General features: G+C 49.3%; 1 protein-coding gene across 1 annotated transcript; it reads left to right on the top strand.

The window, feature by feature from the left end:
- On the top strand, positions 1-21,408 carry LOC117407577 (U3 small nucleolar ribonucleoprotein protein IMP3). The gene is made up of 7 exons (XM_034012710.3): positions 1-309; positions 1,236-1,343; positions 13,110-13,184; positions 13,607-13,686; positions 17,733-17,784; positions 20,579-20,651; positions 21,150-21,408. The coding sequence occupies exons 1-7, from the start codon at positions 173-175 to the stop codon at positions 21,174-21,176; spliced, it is 552 nt and encodes a 183-aa protein (XP_033868601.1). The 5' UTR covers positions 1-172; the 3' UTR covers positions 21,177-21,408.
- The last annotated feature ends 147 nt before the right edge of the window (positions 21,409-21,555 follow it).

Genomic DNA, 21,555 nt, shown 5'->3' on the forward strand with positions numbered 1-21,555 from the left:
TCCGCCTGTCCGTCACAGACACAGGTGAGTTTGCAGAGCACGCTCTGAAGGAAGAGCCGGGGGTGACGTCACGGCGCAGGCTTCGTTCTGACCGACGCAGAGCGACACAGCTGCTTGTCGGGTGTTTAAAAACACGTCGTGCAGAACTAACCGAGTGGAGCAATAACTCAAGATGGTGCGAAAACTGAAGTACCATGAGCAGAAGCTGCTGAAGAAAGTGGACTTCATCAGCTGGGAGGTGGACCAGAATCTACATGAAGTGAAAGTACTGCGGAGATTTCACATCGAGAAGAGAGAGGACTACACAAAGTAAGAGAGCTGCGTTACAAACACACACACGCTCTCACTCACTCTCACTCTCACACACACGCACGCACACTCACACCCACGCAGTGTGCTGTGAATGTAACAGCCGGGCCGTGGGGCAGGGAGCCCCGCCAGCATACATCACAATGATCTCTGCGGACTGGAGCCAGCTTTCTTGTTTATATGAATTATAAATAAAGCACAAGCGATTGAACTGTAGTTTGTTGATAGCTGGCATTTAAAAACGCAGGCCTTGTTCCGCTGTTGCCGCTGGAATAGTTCACAGCTGTGGCCCTTGTCTTATAATTTGTTTATTTATTATTTTAAGTAAATCGTGTTTTTTTAAGACTCCTGCATGGCTCTGCATGGGCGCCGCCATGACACTTTGTTTTCGTGTGCTCAAATGTAATAACAGTGAGACAGTCAAGACTTGACGTGCAGTTTAGCGGTTACCTTGAACTTGTATTGAATCAAATAAACATCCCATCAACACTTACATTGCATTTGTAAGACTTATGATGCCATAGATAAGCGCTCAGGCAAAAGCATTCTGCGCGGTGCGTGCTGGGATGAGCAGTTCATTTCCAGTTATTCAATTTGCATTTTAAATGGTCGTCCATGGTTGTGGACTACAAACCCCGACATCCTCTATTCATTTACCTCCGTTTTAAATAGTCGTCCATGGTTGTGGACTACAAACCGCGACATCCTGTGTCCTGTGTAAAGCACAGGGTGGGGAGGGGGTGAGGGAGTCCTGTGTAAAGCACTGGGGCAGGTTGAGGCTCTGGAAGCCTGTCGCTCTGGCGGAGCTCTGGAAGCCTGTCGCTCTCACAGTGCTTCTTTGTGTTTGTCTTCTACCCACTCGGTCTGGTTTCCAGGAAGCCTGCGCCGAGCGCCTGTGTAACGCAGGGCTCTGCTGTCTTTCTCAGGTATAACAAGCTGAGCAGGTGTGTTCGAGAGCTGGCTCGCAAGATCCGAGACCTGGGCGAGAAGGACGGCTTCCGGGCGAAGTGCACCAGCCAGCTGCTGAACAAACTGTGAGTGTTCCTGGCTTCAGAGAGCTGTGCTGCTGGACCCCCTCTGCTGTGCCAGAGATAAGAAGCTCCTTAAGCAGTTCACTGTTAGGGTTAGGGTTAGAGGGGGAGGAGAGGGGGTTGGGGTTAGGGTTAGAGGGGGGAGGAGAGGGGGTTAGGGTTAGAGGGGGGAGGAGAGAGGGTTAGGGTTAGAGGGGGGAGGAGAGGGGGTTAGGGTTAGAGGGGGGAGGAGAGGGGGTTAGGGTTAGAGGGGGGAGGAGAGGGGGTTAGGGTTAGAGGGGGGAGGAGAGGGGGTTAGGGTTAGAGGGGGAGGAGAGGGGGTTAGGGTTAGAGGGGGGAGGAGAGGGGGTTAGGGTTAGAGGGGGGAGGAGAGGGGGTTAGGGTTAGAGGGGGGAGGAGAGGGGGTTAGGGTTGGAGGGGGGTGGAGAGAGGGTTTTGTGTGTGTGTAACTATACAGTCAGTGCACTGCGCTGTGTGTGTGTAACTGTATACAGTCAGTGCACTGCACTGTGTGTGTGTAACTGTATACAGTAAGGGCACTGTGCTGTGTGTGTGTGTGTAGCTGTATACAGTAAGTGCACTGTGCTGTGTGTGTGTAACTGTATACAGTAAGTGCACTGTGCTGTGTGTGTGTGTAACTGTATACAGTAAGTGCACTGTGCTGTGTGTGTGTAACTGTATACAGTAAGTGCACTGTGCTGTGTGTGTGTGTAACTGTATACAGTAAGTGCACTGTGCTGTGTGTGTGTGTAACTGTATACAGTAAGTGCACTGTGCTGTGTGTGTGTGTAACTGTATACAGTAAGTGCACTGTGCTGTGTGTGTGTAACTGTATACAGTAAGTGCACTGTGCTGTGTGTGTGTAACTGTATACAGTCAGTGCACTGTGCTGTGTGTGTAACTGTATACAGTAAGTGCACTGTGCTGTGTGTGTGTAACTGTATACAGTAAGTGCACTGTGCTGTGTGTGTGTAACTGTATACAGTAAGTGCACTGTGCTGTGTGTGTGTGTAACTGTATACAGTAAGTGCACTGTGCTGTGTGTGTGTGTGTAACTGTATACAGTAAGTGCACTATACTTTTTTCCTTGGATATCTGTGGTATAGGTTAACTTAACTGACTTTTCAAACCAATAATAATTTAGCATGTTGATCTTGCAGTTTTCCCATGCGTTTAGCTTGGTTATACTATGCATTCAGTTGACCATGTTTTGCCATGCTTTTAAATATGCTTTACCATACATCTGTGGACTTTACAGTGCTTACCTATGCTTTTATATTGCTGTTGCTGAGCTTTATCACACCGTGTTTTACTATAGGAATCTTTTATAAAGGGCATGTTAAATCTGAAGCATTAGTACTTGAAAAATCTGTATATCCAAAACAAAATAATAATTTTTCACCACAATGGAATGTGGATCTGTGATGAGGTTGCTACTAAGAAGCAAGAAAAATGATTAATCTTGATTTATCACTTCTTTAAAAGGTCACAAATAGATTAACTTTAAAAAAAGAAATGAGAGGATAAATAAGGAACAAAGCAATAGATATAAACCGATAACGAGCATATAAACCGATAACGAGCGTATAAACCGATAACGAGCGTATAAACCGATAACGACCATATAAACCGATAACGAGCGTATAAACCGATAACGAGCGTATAAACCGATAACGAGCGTATAAACCGATAACGAGCATATAAACCGATAACTAGCATATAAACCGATAACGAGCATATAAACCGATAACGAGCATATAAACTGACTTGTGCTGCTGAAGAAATAGGCTAACTGAGACACCTGGGCTATGCCAAGAGTCAAACTGAGTTTAAATATCATTTATAGCTTGTTTATCCAGGAAACAACCTCCTCTGTGTGTGTGTGTGTGTGTGTGTGTGTGTGTGTGTGTGTTTATACCAGTTCCAGGGTTGCTTCTTTGTGTGTCCTGGCACTGTTGTACAATTCTAGTTGAAAACAAGAGGTATTCCAGTCAGTATCAGTGAGGTGCTTGGAGCGGTCCGGTCCGGTCCGGTGAGGGAGTCGCTGAGAGAGAGGTATTCCAGTCAGTATCTGTGAGGTGCTTGGAGCGGTCCGGTCCAGTGAGAGACGCTGAGAGAAAGGGATTCCAGTCAGTATCAGTGAGGTGCTTGGAGCGGTCCATTCCGGTCCAGTGAGAGACGCTGAGAGAAAGGGATTCCAGTCAGTAGCAGTGAGGTGCTTGGAGCGGTCCATTCCGGTCCAATGAGAGACGCTGAGAGAAAGGGATTCCAGTCAGTATCAGTGAGGTGCTTGGAGCGGTCCGGTCCGGTCCGGTGAGGGAGTCGCTGAGAGAGAGGTATTCCAGTCAGTATCTGTGAGGTGCTTGGAGCGGTCCATTCCGGTCCAATGAGAGACGCTGAGAGAGAGGGATTCCAGTCCGTATCAGTGAGGTGCTTGGAGCGGTCCGGTCCAGTCTGGTGAGGAGGCGCTGAGAGAAAGGGATTCCAGTCAGTAGCAGTGAGGTGCTTGGAGCGGTCCGGTCCAGTGAGAGATGCTGAGAGAGAGGGATTCCAGTCCGTATCAGTGAGGTGCTTGGAGCGGTCCGGTCCGGTCCGGTGAGGGAGACTCAGAGAGAGGGATTCCAGTCCGTATCAGTGAGGTGCTTGGAGCGGTCCGGTCCAGTCTGGTGAGGAGGCGCTGAGAGAAAGGGATTCCAGTCAGTAGCAGTGAGGTGCTTGGAGCGGTCCATTCCGGTCCAGTGAGAGACGCTGAGAGAAAGGGATTCCAGTCAGTATCAGTGAGGTGCTTGGAGCGGTCCGGTCCAGTGAGAGACGCTGAGAGAAAGGGATTCCAGTCAGTAGCAGTGAGGTGCTTGGAGCGGTCCGGTCCAGTGAGAGACGCTGAGAGAAAGGGATTCCAGTCAGTATCAGTGAGGTGCTTGGAGTGGTCCGGTCCGGTCCGGTGAGGAGGCGCTGAGAGAGAGGTATTCCAGTCAGTAGCAGTGAGGTGCTTGGAGCGGTCCGGTCCAGTCCGGTGAGGAGGCGCTGAGAGAAAGCGATTTCGGATACAATCTGTCCTTCTCTGTGATGTGTTTACCGTGCTGAATTGTTACGAAATCAAGCTGTGTGTGTTTTGGTAGGAGATGAGAATAGGCTGTGCTGAGTTTCTCACAGGCCCTGTTTATTGCAGTTTAATCTGAGCTGTCTCGAGTGCAAACACAGGAACGCTGGGATTTATGGGCCGGCATGAGGAAGCGCTGCTCTCTGCACTCCTCACTGGAGCAGCTTTCTGGGGGGCAGGCTCTCCGCTCACTCTCATTGTGGGAAAATGTTTCACAAGATATATTGCTGAACTGAAGAGGAAGAGAGGAAGGGGGTTAATATGCGGGCAAAGTTAACTCCAACTCCGTCCACACGGATGTGGCATCATTTCAATTGCTTCACTTGCTCCACTACAAGATTTCCAAACTAACTGTAAAAACAAACAAAAAAAGGATGGCGTGAATGAGTTTTTTAAAGCTTTGGTTTTTGGAACATTACAGTTTGCATTCAAAATCTGCCCCATGTGTGTTGTATGTATTTCTTTATTGTAAATGTTCATATTCACGAGATTCCCCCATGCAAGACTAACAGCAGCCCTCCAGTATCTATTCCAATGGAAGTTACTGTGCCTGCATGCTCAGTGTCTGTGCAGCAGGTTCGTTTGTCAAAGACAGTAGCACTCCGACATGGACAGCATGTCTCAGTTTAATTCCCAGCCCTCCTGAATGACTGTATCCCCAGACTGGCATGTTTTATATCCTGCCAGTAGCTGTGAGAGCGGGTGGGAAGTGCAGTGAATGGTGTGAAAGCTCCTGGAAGCTGTAAATACGTCCCCAGTGACTCCCTCTCTGATCCCCTGCATGGACACTGGAGTCCAGCCACTCGGTGACACCTGCTCCCAGGCTGCTCCGGCCCGCCGCCCCACTTGTGTGCTTGCCTCCACGGTGGAGTTTTTATTACTGGGATAAGAATGCTGTGAGTGTGTGAATGTGTGAGCCCATACAGGTCGGGTCGGAGCTCTGCTCTCTCGTTTGCTCTGTGTTTTATACAGGTCGGGTCGGAGCTCTGCTCTCGTGTTTGCTCTGTGTTCTATACAGGTCAGGTCGGAGCTCTGCTCTCGTGTTTGCTCTGTGTTCTATACAGGTCGGAGCTCTGCTCTCTCGTTTGCTCTCTGTTTTATACAGGTCAGGTCGGAGCTCTGCTCTCGTGTTTGCTCTGTGTTCTATACAGGTCAGGTCGGAGCTCTGCTCTCGTGTTTGCTCTGTGTTCTATACAGGTCAGGTCGGAGCTCTGCTCTCGTGTTTGCTCTGTTTTTTATACAGGTCGGGTCGGAGCTCTGCTCTCGTGTTTGCTCTGTGTTTTATACAGGTCGGGTCGGAGCTCTGCTCTCGTGTTTGCTCTGTGTTTTATACAGGTCAGGTCGGAGCTCTGCTCTCGTGTTTGCTCTGTGTTCTATACAGGTCAGGTCGGAGCTCTGCTCTCGTGTTTGCTCTGTGTTCTATACAGGTCGGGTCGGAGCTCTGCTCTCGTGTTTGCTCTGTGTTTTATATAGGTCGGAGCTCTGCTCTCGTGTTTGCTCTGTGTTTTACAGGTCGGGTCGGAGCTCTTCTGTTGTGTTTGTTCTGTGTTCACAGGTCGGGTCGGAGCTCTGCTCTCGTGTTTGCTCTGTGTTCTACAGGTCGGGTCGGAGCTCTGCTGTTGTGTTTGTTCTGTGTTCACAGGTCAGGTTGGAGCTCTGCTCTCGTGTTTGCTCTGTGTTCTACAAGTCGGGTCGGAGCTCTGCTCTCGTGTTTGCTCTGTGTTCTACAAGTCGGGTCGGAGCTCTGCTCTCGTGTTTGCTCTGTGTTCTACAAGTCGGGTCGGAGCTCTGCTCTCGTGTTTGCTCTGTGTTCTATACAGGTCGGGTCGGAGCTCTGCTCTCGTGTTTGCTCTGTGTTCTACAAGTCGGGTCGGAGCTCTGCTCTCGTGCTTGCTCTGTGTTTTATACAGGTCGGGTCGGAGCTCTGCTCTCGTGCTTGCTCTGTGTTTTATACAGGTCGGGTCGGAGCTCTGCTCTCGTGCTTGCTCTGTGTTCTACAGGTCGGGTCGGAGCTCTGCTGTTGTGTTTGTTCTGTGTTCACAGGTCGGGTCGGAGCTCTGCTCTCGTGTTTGCTCTGTTCTATACAGGTCGGAGCTCTGCTTTCGTGTTTGCTCTGTGTTCCATACAGGTCAGTCGGCTCGCTTGCTCGCTTTCTTCTCAGTTCTTCAGCAGTGACGTGCTTGTGAACTGGAAGTGCCAGAATTATTATTGTCCTAGTATTAACTCTGTGTAAGCGCACTGTTATGCACGCATGCTGTATCGTATGGCATATAATGTTCCGAGACCCTTTTAGAAAAGGAAGCTGGTGTATATTTAGGCTTCCGTTTTGCTACATGAACCTACAGTAATTGAGCTGAACAAAACAATAACCATTGGAACTCCAATATGAGATGCAACCTAACCCTGCGCAGTAAATGCTGTGTCTGTACTGCAGCCTGAAGACCTTGTTTGCTCTGGTGTCGCGCCGGCTCTCCCACACACAGCTGTGCTGTCAGACACCCAGGCTGCAGAGCCCCTATATGAGGCGCCTGCCTCGTCCACGCTCCCTGTGCTTAGTCCTGCAGCTGTGGGAATTCATACTGAAGTCTGCTGGTTTATTACCACTCTACATGCCCACTGACTTGGTCAAAACTTTTCTGTTTGAACTGCAGGTTTCCCACTAAAATATAATGACTTTACTACCAGCTTCTGTACTGTGGTGTTTGCAGCTGGGTTCCAGTCCCCAGATGTTTGTGCTGCAGCAGCACATCCTGCCTGATGGGTGTTCCTGGTACTGCACACAGTGGGGCAGGACTCTGTTCAGGGGGACAGGGCGGACTCTGCAGTCTGTTCCAGCTCAAGCGTTGGTGTCATACTGAACTTGTTACAGGAAACGCCTCCAGAGCTGATGTTTCCAACGTGGGCTTACTGATGTGTACATCGCTGAAGGGCCACGGCTACACCTTCAGCTGTAACAAGGAGCACTAAAGACAGTTTTTCACAGGTGGGATGTCTGCACTGTAAATGGTGAATTATTGGGGGGGGGGGCACTAGCCTGGAGGTTTACTTAACAAAAAAATATTTTTGTATTACACATAAAAATCTAATACCAATGCAATAAAGTAAGCTTTTAAAATCGTTTCACCATACTGTCATTTCATGCAGTCAAGGAGCATGGACAACCACAGCACCTGAAGCTAAACCTCTTCTATGAACAATTGTTTTATATATTATAAAGTGAATTAACTACATGTCTACATCCATATGTGACATACATCAATGAGAAAATCCATGTTATCAAACAGTTCAGTTTAATATGGGCACCTTTCTTCTTACTGCAGTGGGTCCAGTTTCGTTTGTTTCTCACAGGAGTGTTCGCCCTTCAGTCAATGCTGTCAGCACTGATAATGACTCTGAGTAGCTTTCACATGTTCTTAATTAATACTGTGAACATGTATTCAAAAGTATTCAGTGAACATGTAAATTATCTCTCGCAAATGAAACTGCATTCCCGCAGTGCAGCGTCCAACCCAGCCATCGGATTGCTGCTGTCCGGCGGCGTCCAGCCCAGCCATCGGATTGCTGCTGTCCGGCGGCGTCCAGCCCAGCCATCGGATTGCTGCTGTCCGGCGGCGTCCAACCCAGCCATCGGATTGCTGCTGTCCGGCGGCGTCCAGCCCAGCCATCGGATTGCTGCTGTCCGGCGGCGTCCAGCCCAGCCATCGGATTGCTGCTGTCCGGCGGCGTCCAGCCCAGCCATCGGATTGCTGCTGTCCGGCGGCGTCCAACCCAGCCATCGGATTGCTGCTGTCCGGCGGCGTCCAACCCAGCCATCGGATTGCTGCTGTCCGGCGGCGTCCAGCCCAGCCATCGGATTGCTGCTGTCCGGCGGCGTCCAACCCAGCCATCGGATTGCTGCTGTCCGGCGGCGTCCAGCCCAGCCATCGGATTGCTGCTGTTCACAAGCTGCCCATTCCTATCAGATTTGCTGGACCCATTTTAAAATAAATCAGGAAATGGTTGCAACACTTCAGGGTTGTATGTTTCCTGCAGTGGATTGTGAAACTGACAAGCCCTGGAGTTACAAGTTAGCCGAGTTGAACGTTGAGTAGAGCAGTCCCTCCCTGAATTAACACAAGCGAGTCGACAACCCAGTGATTGTCACTGCAGTGGAAGTGTGGGGTGGAGGGGCAGTAATACTATTATTACAGCTCAGGAAGGACATTTTAAACCATTGGTTTGCACGCCTTTATCTTTAAACCTGTTTCTGAGACAAAGGATGTTTTGAGCTTCCCTGCAGTGCTGGTGAGAGATGAAGCTCACACGACTCGCCCAATATGCACAGGTTTAACTGACATGTTTTTATTTGGGTCTCACCAGAACTGTGAGTGAAGGAAGGCGTGTGAACCAGTAATGTGTAGCACAAGCAGAAAGAGAAGAGTGCTGGAAACCTAAACTGAGAGCAGAAAAGAAAACGCCCTTCATTCAGCGAGGAGTGATCATACCAAACCCAGCAGGTCCCGTTATCAGCACAGATTAGCTGCCGAACCTGATTTTTAATATGGAGCCTTTCCCTCCAGCGACTTCCTGACGCTGCTATTGGATATCGCTGAGAAGTTGTTTTCAAACTCTCCATCCTGTAGTGGATTCGTAAAGAGAGAGACCTCATTGGGACGTGACACCTGGCATCTTTCACAAAGTGTCCATGTGAGGTTAGAGTAGGGATGCAGGGGTCATGCTGTATGGCTTTGAGGTTGGAGCTTTAATAGCCATTGTGATGTGTTGTTTTAACGTTCCTTTCCCTTTGTGTGATGATTCTGAATCGTCGTTTCTTCTGTATCTGCCTCTGCTTTGAGCCGAGGTGGGGCTGACTGTGGTGAAGGATTGCAGTGTCGTTTGGGTTCTCTGGAATCAGGAAGCGCAGATAATGAAGAAGCAGCTCAACCAGTCCGACTGCTTTCGAGAGAACTGCAGCAGAACTGGCGTTGCAGAAAGGGACAGAGACCCAAATGAAAAGGACGTTGGAAGCCATGTCCTGTCAAGGAGAGCCGTGACCCCAGACCCTCGGTGTGGTCCTGTCAAGGAGAGCCGCGACCCCAGACCCTCGGTGTGGTCCTGTCAAGGAGAGCCGCGACCCCAGACCCTCGGTGTGGTCCTGTCAAGGAGAGCCGCGACCCCAGACCCTCGGTGTGGTCCTGTCAAGGAGAGCCGCGACCCCAGACCCTCGGTATGGTCCTGTTTGTTGTGGCCTGTGCCTCCGGGCCGCGCTGATGCTGCACTTAGTTGCGGTCGTGCTGTTTTTGAAAATGAAAGCTTGCTCTTGGCAGGCAGAGATGTGTAGTTTGTGCTCGTGGGGCTGCGTGATATTTCACTTGAACTCTTGTGAAGTGCTGTGCTGTACGGGAATGGTAGATGGCTGCTGCGACAGGCCGTGCTGGCGAGGCAGGCTGTGGTGCCCTCGCGCTCCACCTGAAAGGTGACCCTGCTCTGACGAGAGCCCGTGCTGGAATGTGCCGTCTGCCCTCAGTAAGGGGTGCTGCAAGCGCACTGCCATGCTATTTATATTTCAGTTGAGAGCCAGACCAAAACTTTCATTTAAAAGAGCTGCATGTAGCTGCTCCGGTCAGCCTGGACTTCCTGCAGCAGCTTGGAAAATGAGCTCCAGGATTCCTTTGATGTGACACTTGAGGCTTTTGCCTACCTCGTTGCTATGGAAACATTCCCACAAATCCCTTATTGTTTTGCTGTTGATCTTCTGTTTTATTTGAGCTTTGACCCCGATGACATCCATTTATCCACACCATCTGCAGTGTATGCTTGACCAAAATAGTTGGTTTTCCTTCTCCTCCATGCAACCAGTGAATGGAGCCTTGAGCCTTCACTCGGGAAATGTGCCTCCAAGAATGTGAGTGTAAGGATCACGTGGTGTGACCACCTCCCAGAACACAAAAAACAACAGTCCATTCTTAAAGCCTTTTGAAACCCCTTTTTAAAATGTGCGGTTTTCAAATGAAAGGAACTTTAGGAATGTCCGTCAGTTCTGTATAAACCCGTGCCCACACTTGTGTCTGATCTCCAGACTGGCTTATTAAAGAGAGTAGAGGAAGCACGGTGCTAGCCCAGGTCCTGTACCTGCTGCTTGAGGGTAAAGCTGCAGCACGTCTTGCTCTCTCAGGGGTGGGAAGTGTTTTTTTTGTTATGGGCACGGATTCCCTCTGCACAGACACACTGAGACACAGACAGACAGATGCACTCCCCCCTCCCTGTCCCAGATCCTCGTCCCCAGTCCTCCCTGTCCCAGATCCATGTCCGCTCTCATCCTCTCTGTCCCAGATCCTCGTCCCCAGTCCTCTGTCGCAGATCCATGTCCCCTGTCCCAGATCCATGCCCCCTCTCCTTGTTTAGTATCCCTGCCCTCCTCCCCCAGCCCCCCTGTCCTAGGTCCAGGCTGCCCCTGTGGCATGCCTCTCGAAGTTCACTTTGTTCCCACACTCTGAACCAGCGAGGTAGTGATGGACTGCCTGTAACAGGAGAGACGCGCAGTGAAATGCACACAAGAAATTTGATGATGGATACGGATGTCAGAGGTTAATTTTGTAATAAATGAGCTGAGTTTGAGCCAGGGCATGCCTGCAATTCACACCCTGCCCCGCGCTCCCTCTGTCAGCAGCCCAGCCGAGCCAGGAAGAGGATGTTGTTGGCAGCTCTGTATAAACACATGGCAGCAGCCTGTCCTTCTCATTATCAGAGCTGTGTAACACCCAGCAGTGCCACACCGAGAAGCGCTGAAAGACAACACTGTTCAACTTGCCTTGCAGTCGAAATGTTTCTCATTGAACTGAAATGTTTCTCATTTAATTGATTCTAGACAGGCTGTATATTTCTAGGTAGGGTGTGTATTTCTAGGTAGGATTGTTTTGTGATTCCAGTTTTAAACAAGGTAGTAACTCTGCTGCAGTAAACATCAGACGTAGGAAATGTTGTAAAACATGTTGCAATGGTTACATCTGTTTTTTTTTGTTGTTTTTTTTTTTATTAAAAATGAATGTACAAGAACAATTCCTAGCAGCTGAATACCATTCCCAGTTACTGTGATTTACAGCTATGAAAAGAGTAACAATAAACAATCGCAGCAGAGAATACGATTAAAACAGTCAAAACCTAAGACAGTGAACCACGAGAGAAAGACACTCATTTTCAGCTGAAGATGGATTATAGATAGGGCTTCTGTCTTTCGGGTTTTATTAATTGTATTTTTTGGTGCTTATTTTGAGCTATTCGAGTTTTATGTAAATCGTTTTTTTTCGGGGCTTTCGTTTTTGATATACTGTATGAAATTAGTGTTTTCAGTTACTTTCCAAAATGCTTGAGCGTGTTATTTTTTATTTTTTTTTGTATCAAAATATGTATAGTAACTCGACAGTACTTGCACACTTAAGTTGTACCTTCTTTCCTTTGCTGTCTTCCACAATGAAATCCTTGTGGTCACGGGCGCACTCTTCTGGGGTTTTTGTCTGGAGGAATTTTTGTACATTTCACACAATTCTGTTTAAAATCCTCTGTATCTTAACTGTAATACAGCTTTAAATCCTGCTAACAAGCCTTCATCCTGATTGTAATTTCGTTTTAAATCTCGCAAGCGGAGTCTCTAATAGAAATGTAGGAATGTGCTGTCACTCAGTAGTTGGGGTGGGTTTTGGATCTGATTCAAATGCCTGCCTCCCTGCCTGCCTCCCTCCCTCCCTGTCTGTCTGTCTTCCTGCCTTCCTCCCTGTCTGTCTGTCTGTCTGTCTGTCTGTCTCCCTGCCTGCCTCTGAGTCACTGCCCTGCTTCTGACTCCACACTCACTGTGTTTATTATAGCTCTGCCTTGAAGTGATTTTGAAATTGAATTTGATTTCCCACAGATGGGACGACTACAAGTAGGTGCCTTCATGTCCCTGGAGGTAGAGGCGTCCATGCAGTACTGTGGGAGAGTTTGTCTGATGGACATGGTGCAGGCTGTCGCACAGCGTCGTAGCGCCATGCAGGCTTGCAGGAACCAGGATCCTTGTTTCTTAGTAATATTCTACCACTGCCAAGCGCCCCGTAGTGACTTTCAGATACTGAGCGTTTCATTGTTGCAAAGCCACTCGTCTGTGCGCTGATTGGAATGACTTGGTCCAGTGTGTATCTTCAGACCAGCACACAGTCCGGTCCCTGCGTGGTTAATGGGAGCCCTGCTGGGGTAGTTCTGCACTGATGATTGAGCCACTTCAGCGCAGTATGCCTTTGCTGTGCCCACGTTCTTTAGTGTGTGTGTGTGTGTTTTGTCTTTTCCACAGGATTATTTCACGTTCTTTATTGTGTGTTGTCTTTCCCCAGGATTATTTATCCTGTACTGGTGAGAGCGTTTTTAAATACAGAACAAGTTGTAAAAACTGAAAGATAAGGCGTTTTATGGACTCGGTGCTGGAATGGCGTGGGGTGGAAAATGTGCTGTGAGGGGGTTCCTTCAGAACTGCACGACACCCGGGCGGGGGCTGTGCTGTGAGGGGGTTCCTTCAGAACTGCACGACACCCGGGCGGGGGCTGTGCTGTGAGGGGGTTCCTTCAGAACTGCACGACACCCGGTCGGGGGCTGTGCTGTGAGGGTGTAAAGACTGTCTGTCCCTCCTCATGCTGACTGCAGGATCTGATCTTGTGTTTCAGGTACACCGTGGGGCTGATTCCCACCAGAGAGAACCTGGTGCTCACAGAGAAGGTGTCAGCCTCGTCCTTCTGCAGGTAAACCAGCTGCTTGCTTTCTGCACACGCTTCTTCAGACAAGGCTGAAGCCAAGACGCACATTCCCCCTTTTCTATGGAGTTGGTAATCGTTTCCTATAGCGGGGACGAGCGTGTGACGCGTCTCTCTTCCCACAGTGCTGAAGCTGTTTTGTTCTTGCCAGGTGTGTGTGAGTGAACGCTTTGAGGTCAGGTGAGTGCAGGGTGTGTGTTGCTCTCTGCGTTGTGTGAGGATGCACAGCTGCATGCTCTTACTGCACGCCCGCTCCAGGCTTTGAGGCGACTGCTGGGTACTTTCAATTGCATCGAACTCACAGTGCTCTGCAGAGTTTCAGCTGACTGAATTACAACATTTGGGATCTTTTCTTCAAATTACTGACCCTTCTCCCTCTTTTTACTTTTTCTTTCTTTGCCTCCTTTCAGGAGACGCCTGCCCACCATCATGGTGAAGCTGAGGATGGCACAGAACCTGAAGACTGCCATCACCTTCATAGAGCAGGGCCGTATCCTTCACTGGCCCTTTTAAACACCTAGCCCGTAATAAACGAGTCCTCTTGCTGGAATCGTGTGAACAGCAAGATAGTGGGTAGCATTTCACCTCCTAGGGCGTTCACTGCAAGCTTGAAGTAAGATTCCTATTGCATAGCAGTTTGATCCATTCCTGGTTTTACTAGTTTAATAGAACACACAAGTTTGTTCCCTATACACACTGTGGCTGTGCCTGCACTGGATCATAAATCTCCTGTTCAGCCCTTGTTTATATGCCTGTGTGTGAGGGAGGTGTGACGTGTCGGATGCAGCGCTGCAGGCTGTGAGACGCAGCTCTCCTCTCTGGCGTGGGTTTGTTTTCCTGCTCTCTGGTCCTGTGGGAGACGCAGCTCTCATCTCATTTTACCAATTTAATTTTTATATATATATATATATATATATATATATATATATATATATATACACACACACACATACACATATATATATATATATATATATAATGTGTATGTGTGTGTGTGTGTGTGTGTGTGTGTGTGTGTATATAGATATAGATATAGATATAGATATATTTATTAGCATACTACCTTTAGTAGCTTGTTGCTGCATGTCCCTGAGTAACTCCCCCAGTTAATCTGGTTTGAAGCACAGTGTAATCGAGTCTTGATGCCAGAGGCAGGGACAGCTTGCAGAGTCTTGATGCCAGAGGCAGGGACAGCTTGCAGGTGTCACTGTCAGTATCTCCTAATTGCTTTCTTATCAGCAGGACAGATAATGGTGCGAGCAGCTCCCGCTCATGGGCTGGCTGGTTCAGCCTTTTATACAGTGTAAGAGTGATTTGTTAGTTGAAATAGAGGCTGTAAAAATCAATGTGGAATGTGAGCAGCTATTCCATAAGCAAACATCTCTATAATAACGTGTTTGTTCTCACAGGACAATGGTGCGTCCTTCAGCTGTGATTGTATGTTTGTGTACCCAGGGTCTAAATGCTGCTTTGTCTATTTCAGTCCAATTTTATATTGCTCTGTTTTTGGGAACTTTGGAAGTCCTTGGGATTCATTTTATTCTGAAGTGTTGTAAGTGAAACGCTGAAAGACTGCAGCCGTAGAGACTGTTCACAAAAGTTCTAGCTCTCGGTCCAGTCCTTGGGATGCAAACCTCCAAATCCCGGCTGTCCTGAAGGGAGTGGAGAGTGGGCTGCTCCTCATCCCTACACACCCTGGGATTCGGGAATGCTGCAGTCGGAGGGGCAGCCCCTCACCCTGGGATTTGGGAACGCTGCAGTCGGAGGGGCAGCCCCTCACCCTGGGATTCGGGAACGCTGCAGTCGAAGGGGCAGCCCCTCACCCTGGGATTCGGGAACGCTGCAGTCGGAGGGGCAGCCCCTCACCCTGGGATTCGGGAACGCTGCAGTCGGAGGGGCAGCCCCTCGCCCTGGGATTCGGGAACGCTGCAGTCGGAGGGGCAGCCCCTCGCCCTGGGATTCGGGAACGCTGCAGTCTGAGGGGCAGCCCCTCGCCCTGGGATTCGGGAACGCTGCAGTCGGAGGGGCAGCCCCTCGCCCTGGGATTCGGGAGCGCTGCAGTCGGAGGGGCAGCCCCTCACCCTGGGATTCGGGAACGCTGCAGTCGGAGGGGCAGCCCCTCGCCCCGGGATTCGGGAACGCTGCAGTCGGAGGGGCAGCCCCTCGCCCTGGGATTCGGGAACGCTGCAGTCGGAGGGGTGGGTTCAGCCTCTCAAGTGCTCAGTCTCGGGATCTTTACACAAGTTTATAGTCTGCATGTGACCTACCCCTTTAAAAACCAGGAGTTTGATTTATTATTTTTTCACTGCTGAAACCAGATCCCTGAAGCACAAGTATTCCGATTAGGGGAAATATTTTAATCCAATCAGCATCGCTTTCACATGACTGTCACGCAGGGCCGGTTGCCATGGCGGCAGCTCTGCTGGGAAGCAGCCCCCTCTGCAAGCACTTGGCCTCTTAATCAGGGCAGGGAGCAGTCCCAGTGTGTGCGCTGGCACGTAACCAGAGGCTTGTAGTTCTGGAGTGACCTGCTACCTGTGTGATACACCCTGATCTACCCACTAGGGCTGGAGCGACTCCCTGTATCTCTGACTCCTGACACTTTCTCAGCGTGATCTCGTATTGTAATAGAGGCTGGTATCGCTGTTATCGTAATAAGACCTAAAGCACAAGAAGCCTCATTGCAGTTCACCAAGTTGTTTTTGAATAAAGAATCTGTGTGTTTCAGTGTTGGAATGGTGAATATATCCTCTCCTGCACTCCTTTCATTTTTGTCTTTCAACAGAATAGTCCATGATTTTAAATTCATTTGATTTTATTGTGCTTCGTACACACATTGTATCGGGAGCTGCGTGTTGATGTGATTCGCATTGTGAGATTAGAGTATCGTTCCACTCCTATCCACTGAAGCTCTGCTGTTCCTGCCTGCATCTCCACAGCCAGTGTGAAAGGGATTGAGTGTGATTGAAGTGAAAGGGACTTCAAAGACAGAGGAGAACATTTCTGTAATAAGGTGTCATTAATAAAAATTACAAAGATTCATGTTTTCTTGTGGATTCAGAGGAAATGAGGGTCATTTTTTCTTCTTGGCACGGCTTGTGAAATGAGATGAGGAAAGCCATAGCAACGGTCATTGCAGGCTGTAGGGTTGTGTAACGCAGTGCAGAGGGATTTCTGAGCAACCACAAAATGTAATCCTGGAATTAAAATGGGGAAGTACTGTTGAACTTCTGCAGTCGTGTCACTCTGCAGAACCACTAAACAAACCCCACTGGTCAAGCTGGTGAAGCACCAACAGGCTAGAGAAGAGTTCTGTCAATGGCTGGAATTGGCTGCTAGCACTACTGCCCCTTCAATTTCAATTTCTCCCAAACACATTTTTCTAGAGCTTGAGCTGCTCCTGTTAATCAAAGAGATAAGAACAACTCCCTCTCTGTCTCTCTCTCTCTCACTCATCAAGCCTGTGTATCGGGACGTATTTATGGAAAGAAAGAACAACGATTCATAGTGTAACAAGATCTGTTGACAGGCTTTGGGGGCCTGAAGCCTCTCTCTCTCTCTCTCTCTCCAGTCTGGATGTGACCCAGGCTCAGCTCTGTTCAAGGTTCAGGGGAGCCTCTCTCTGTCTCTCTCTCTGGATGTGACCCAGGCTCAGCTCTGTTCAGGGGAGCCCCACGCAGGCTCTGTGCGAAACAGGAAATGGCTGCTGGCTCTGGGACAGGGCTGCAGTGAGTCAGTGCGTGGGACCCAGGGCCTGGTTACAGCTGCTCTCAGCCTGAGGGAGGGACGGAGCATGACGGCACGCACGGCAACAAGAGGTTACCATGACAACGGGAGCTCTTGATTGTGATGCGTGTGCAGAACCCTGAGGACTGGGAGTCTGAACACACTCTCTCTCTCACACACTCTCTCTCTCTCTCTCTGTGGCCCAAAGAGCATTCACTCTTTAATCTCACACATGGAAAAGGGAGGGCCTGCTCTCTGCATTTTTTGCAGCTGATCATTTTGTGTTTTTTTTGTATTTTAAAATAAATTTCTTTGGCAGGCAGGGTCGTGGATGAAGGTGCTCTCACAATGCCTGTACACTTGCATTGTCTTTTGTGAACATTTTTCATATTGTTTCCACATTGCAGAAAAGGTCACGCTTATTTTTAACCTGACCTTTTTAAAAGTTGGACTCAAAGTATTATGAAAAGCCCTCGGTCTCATTGTGGGTTCTTTCAAAACCCAGATTAAGGATCCTGTACCTTCATCCGCTTCCCCCGGCCAGCACTCTGCCAGCCTTGAATTGCACTGGAGACTCGCCCCAGTCAGAGACTGTGCTGAGCTCAGAAACACCGTGGCCCCTCTGGACAGGTGACCAGGCACCCACCAGTCCCTGCCGTCACGTCTCGAAGCTACAGCCTGCACGGCTCCGTTAAAGCAGCTAGCAGCTGCTGGAATTCTTTTTAAACCTGCCTGCCAATTTAAGCTTTATTGTTGAAATGATGATGATGAGGATGATGGAGTTGTCAGTCCCTTAACTCTCTGCTTCAGATGTGCGCGTCGGTCCTGAGATCATCACAGACCCTGCCTTCCTTGTGACGAGGTGAGTCCTGCCAACGGCACGCAGTCCAGTCCGCACACTGTTTCACGAGGGTGGGGGGGTGGGAGGGGTATTTACTGGGAATGAAGCAGATTTATATATAAATACAATTTTTCAAATGTTTAAAGGGTTTTAATCTACCAAGAACATCAAACATATTCTTTACTTGGCAGCTAGAGTGGTGTGATGGACAGAATGCAGGGGCTTCCATTGTTACTTCTTAGAATATTTTCTTTAAAAAGTCTGCTTTTGACATAGACAGACAGAAATAAATGCATGCGTGCTGAGATGTAAGAAGTTGTGCCTGCAGATCTCTCCAGGGCAGGGGTGTGGTGCAGGAAGCAGCGTTTCTCGAAGCCTTTGCTGGTAAAAGCACTCTGTGGTTTGGGGTTGAAGAGGGCAGGCTGTACTTCGGCAGAGCTCTGGTTTCCTCTGTGCAGATCTGCTTCAAACAGGAAGGCAACCAAAGAGCCCTGATGCTCACAGGAGCTGGGGGGGGGGGGGGGGGGGGGGGGGGGGGAGAGGCAGAGCCAGAGACAGAGCCAGAGACAGAGCCAGAGACAGAGGCAGAGACAGGCCAGCGGGCAGCTGAGCTCCTCTGCATCCAGCCCTGCACAGACCGCAGGTGTGGTGTCTGGGACTGTGCGTGTCTCTGTGTGGCTGTGGCAGTAATAATAGAGACCGCAGCACCTGTTGGCCCGTTACATTGGTCCAGTTTGTACCCTGCGTTTCATTTCAGGAAAATCTGCATTTCCCTTTAAACGCTGCTTCAGAAAGTTACGTTGCCCAACACTTTTATTACATGACTTAAACAATCCACAACGATCAAAGAAGGACTGCACTAAAGCTGACTGCCTCGCTTTGCTGGCAGGTGCATCTGAGCTGCTGTGGTAGTAGCTGGAATGCGGAGGGCCTGATTCCTTTCATTGTTAAAGTGATGCTGCAGTCTGCCGGAGAGGCTTAGCGAATCGTGTGCCTCCAATTCCTGGGATTCCCACCTTTCTTTCTCTCTCTCTCTCTGCACCAGCATTCCCACATCGCTCCCCTAATCCTCTCCTTATCTCCCTGCGCTGGCCAGCATTCCTGCACATGGGCACTAAAGATTTTTGGACTTCACAAGCGATACAGAGTCCTGAACTGGCTGAGCCACTGGAGCCTGTGCTCTGTTGGGACAGAGGTCTCTTGTGGATCAGGCAGCAGATTGCAGTTCACAGCATGAATTCAGGGATTTTGTGTTATATTAGGGTTCAGTCGCTACCTCTAAGCAAGTTGAGAGTGGATTTCTTGTGCACTCTTTTCTGTGTTTGTTACAAAGAGGGCAGGTGAAAGCACCTCTCAACTTGATAAGAGGCAGCAGCCACCGAACACTTAGAAACATCTCATAGTAAGTCATTCAATCTAAATAAAGAGCAGACTAATTTAACATTCCCAATGTGTTTGTACAGAAGCTGCTGTGGTTTAGACGTTTCGAATGCTTGTCGTTGTCGTTGCGAGTGTGAGATCTGCACTCTCAGTAGCATTGAGAAGTAGCTGCAGCTGCTAGGGTCCAATGGGGACAGGACTTCCTGTCCATTCTAGAGAAGGACTGTCTGCAGAGCTGGATGCTGGTTTGTAATCGCGAGGGTTTGGGTTTGCACAGCTGGATGCTGGTTTGTAATCGCGAGGGTTTGGGTCTGCACAGCTGGATGCTGGTTTGTAATCGCGAGGGTTTGGGTCTGCACAGCTGGATGCTGGTTTGTAATCGCGAGGGTTTGGGTCTGCACAGCTGGATGCTGGTTTGTAATCGCGAGGGTTTGGGTCTGCACAGCTGGATGCTGGTTTGTAATCGCGAGGGTTTGGGTCTGCACAGCTGGATACTGGTTTGTAATCGCGAGGGTTTGGGTTTGCAGAGCTGGATGCTGGTTTGTAATCGCGAGGGTTTGGGTCTGCACAGCTGGATGCTGGTTTGTAATCGCGAGGGTTTGGGTCTGCACAGCTGGATGCTGGTTTGTAATCGCGAGGGTTTGGGTCTGCACAGCTGGATGCTGGTTTGTAATCGCGAGGGTTTGGGTCTGCACAGCTGGATGCTGGTTTGTTCTCTGGGATTCTGGCACAACAAGGACAGTGCTTTTTATTCGTTCATGTTTTATATTTTTGCTGCAGTTGTTGCATTTCCTGTTTTTGTCTTCAGGCAGTAAAGAAGGGAATAGAAAATGCACGAGGGACAACATGCAGAATTATGTACTAAACTCCCTCGCTGTACAGTACAGTACTTCAGAGGCTGGCAAAGTGCTCCCCCTGGTGGTGTGATGGAGCCAGTGTGCTCTGTAAACAGAAGTGAAAGCAAGACACTTTCTGTGGGTTGAGGTGGGGAGCTGTAGGGTTCTAATGGGTTGATGTGGGTAAGCTGTAGGTTTCTGATGGGTTGTGCTGGGAGAGGTGGGGGAGCTGTAGGGTTCGGATGGGTTGAGATGGGGAACTGTAGGGTTCTGATGGGTTGAGGTGGGGAGCTGTAGGGTTCTGATGGGTTGAGGTGGGGAGCTGTAGGGTTCTGATGGGTTGAGGTGGGGAGCTGTAGGGTTCTGATGGGTTGAGGGGGGAGCTGTAGGGTTCTGATGGGTTGTGCTGGGAGAGGTGGGGAGCTATAGGGTTCCGGATGGGTTGAGAGGGGGAGCTGTAGGGTTCTGATGGGTTGTGCTGGGAGAGGTGGGGAGCTGTAGGGTTTGGATGGGTTGAGGTGGGGAGCTGTAGGGTTCCGGATGGGTTGAGGTGGGGAGCTGTAGGGTTCTGATGGGTTGTTTTTAATCTTTCATTTTAGAAACACAGAGGACTTTGTGACCTGGGTGGATTCCTCCAAGATCAAGCAGCATGTGATGGAGTATAATGAACAGGTGAGTGCACCGGGAAGTGAATTCAGTAGAAACGACTCCAATGACAGAATGCAGCCTGTCCAGCTCCCACAATGTCATCCGTACAATGGGAAGCTACTGCAATGCCTTCCCTGTAGCGTTGTGGAAACTCCTCGCTCGGCTCTGCCACTACCAGCACACAAGCGAGCTTTCTTTGGCCAAACAAGTGACAGAAATATGTGGATATCCAAATACCGTAATTTGGCAGGGCTGCAGTTGATTTAAAATGTGATTTTTAAAAAAAAAGTTTAAGAGAATGAACGCAGAAGAGGGGAAAAAAAACAATGAATTTGGGCACCTGGCTTGCTGATGAGCAGTAAGCACTTTTAAAAGCCTTGATTTATTAATATTCTAACTTTACCTGCAAGTCGCAGCCACCGTCCTTGTGTCTCCTCTACAGTGTCCCCCTCCCGTGTGTGTGTGTGTGTGTGTGTGTGTCTCTCTCTCTCTCGTAACTCGCTCTTCTCCTCTCGTTTTCAGAGGGATGATTTTGACCTGGTTGTGTAGGAGGGTCCCAGGCTGCAGTTAATGAAACCCTTTTCATTGAGCTGTGAGGAGTCGTGGCCACACTGATTGCAAGAGAGACGCATGCCTCCAGAGCCACAGCTGCTTTATTATTACTCATCGCACTGCAAACGGCACAACTCCATTGTCATTGGTGAAAACACCTGCAATGTATTTATAGCAGTGCAGTCTAATGTGTACTTTTTATATAGAAATACAGACTGCTTTATTCTGATTTACGATTGTTATTTACTGACGTTTCCCGTCCTGTGCAGTGTTTTACTGAACTTGCATTCCCTGTGCTGTGGAGTGCAGGGCAAGCAGCAGCAGCCTGCAGACAATGTGAAGCAATACTGGATCACCAGGCCACCAGAGCAGCATT

Source organism: Acipenser ruthenus, chromosome 10, assembly GCF_902713425.1.
Source record: "Acipenser ruthenus chromosome 10, fAciRut3.2 maternal haplotype, whole genome shotgun sequence".
Lineage (NCBI taxonomy): Eukaryota > Metazoa > Chordata > Actinopteri > Acipenseriformes > Acipenseridae > Acipenser > Acipenser ruthenus.

Coding starts and splice junctions, on each gene's coding strand:
- LOC117407577 (XM_034012710.3), top strand. CDS start 173: ATGGTGCGAAAACTGAAGTACCATGAGCAGAAGCTGCTGAAGAAAGTG. Junction 310..1,235: donor AAGAGAGAGGACTACACAAA/GTAAGAGAGCTG, acceptor TGTCTTTCTCAG/GTATAACAAGCTGAGCAGGT. Junction 17,785..20,578: donor CCTGCCTTCCTTGTGACGAG/GTGAGTCCTGCC, acceptor CTTTCATTTTAG/AAACACAGAGGACTTTGTGA.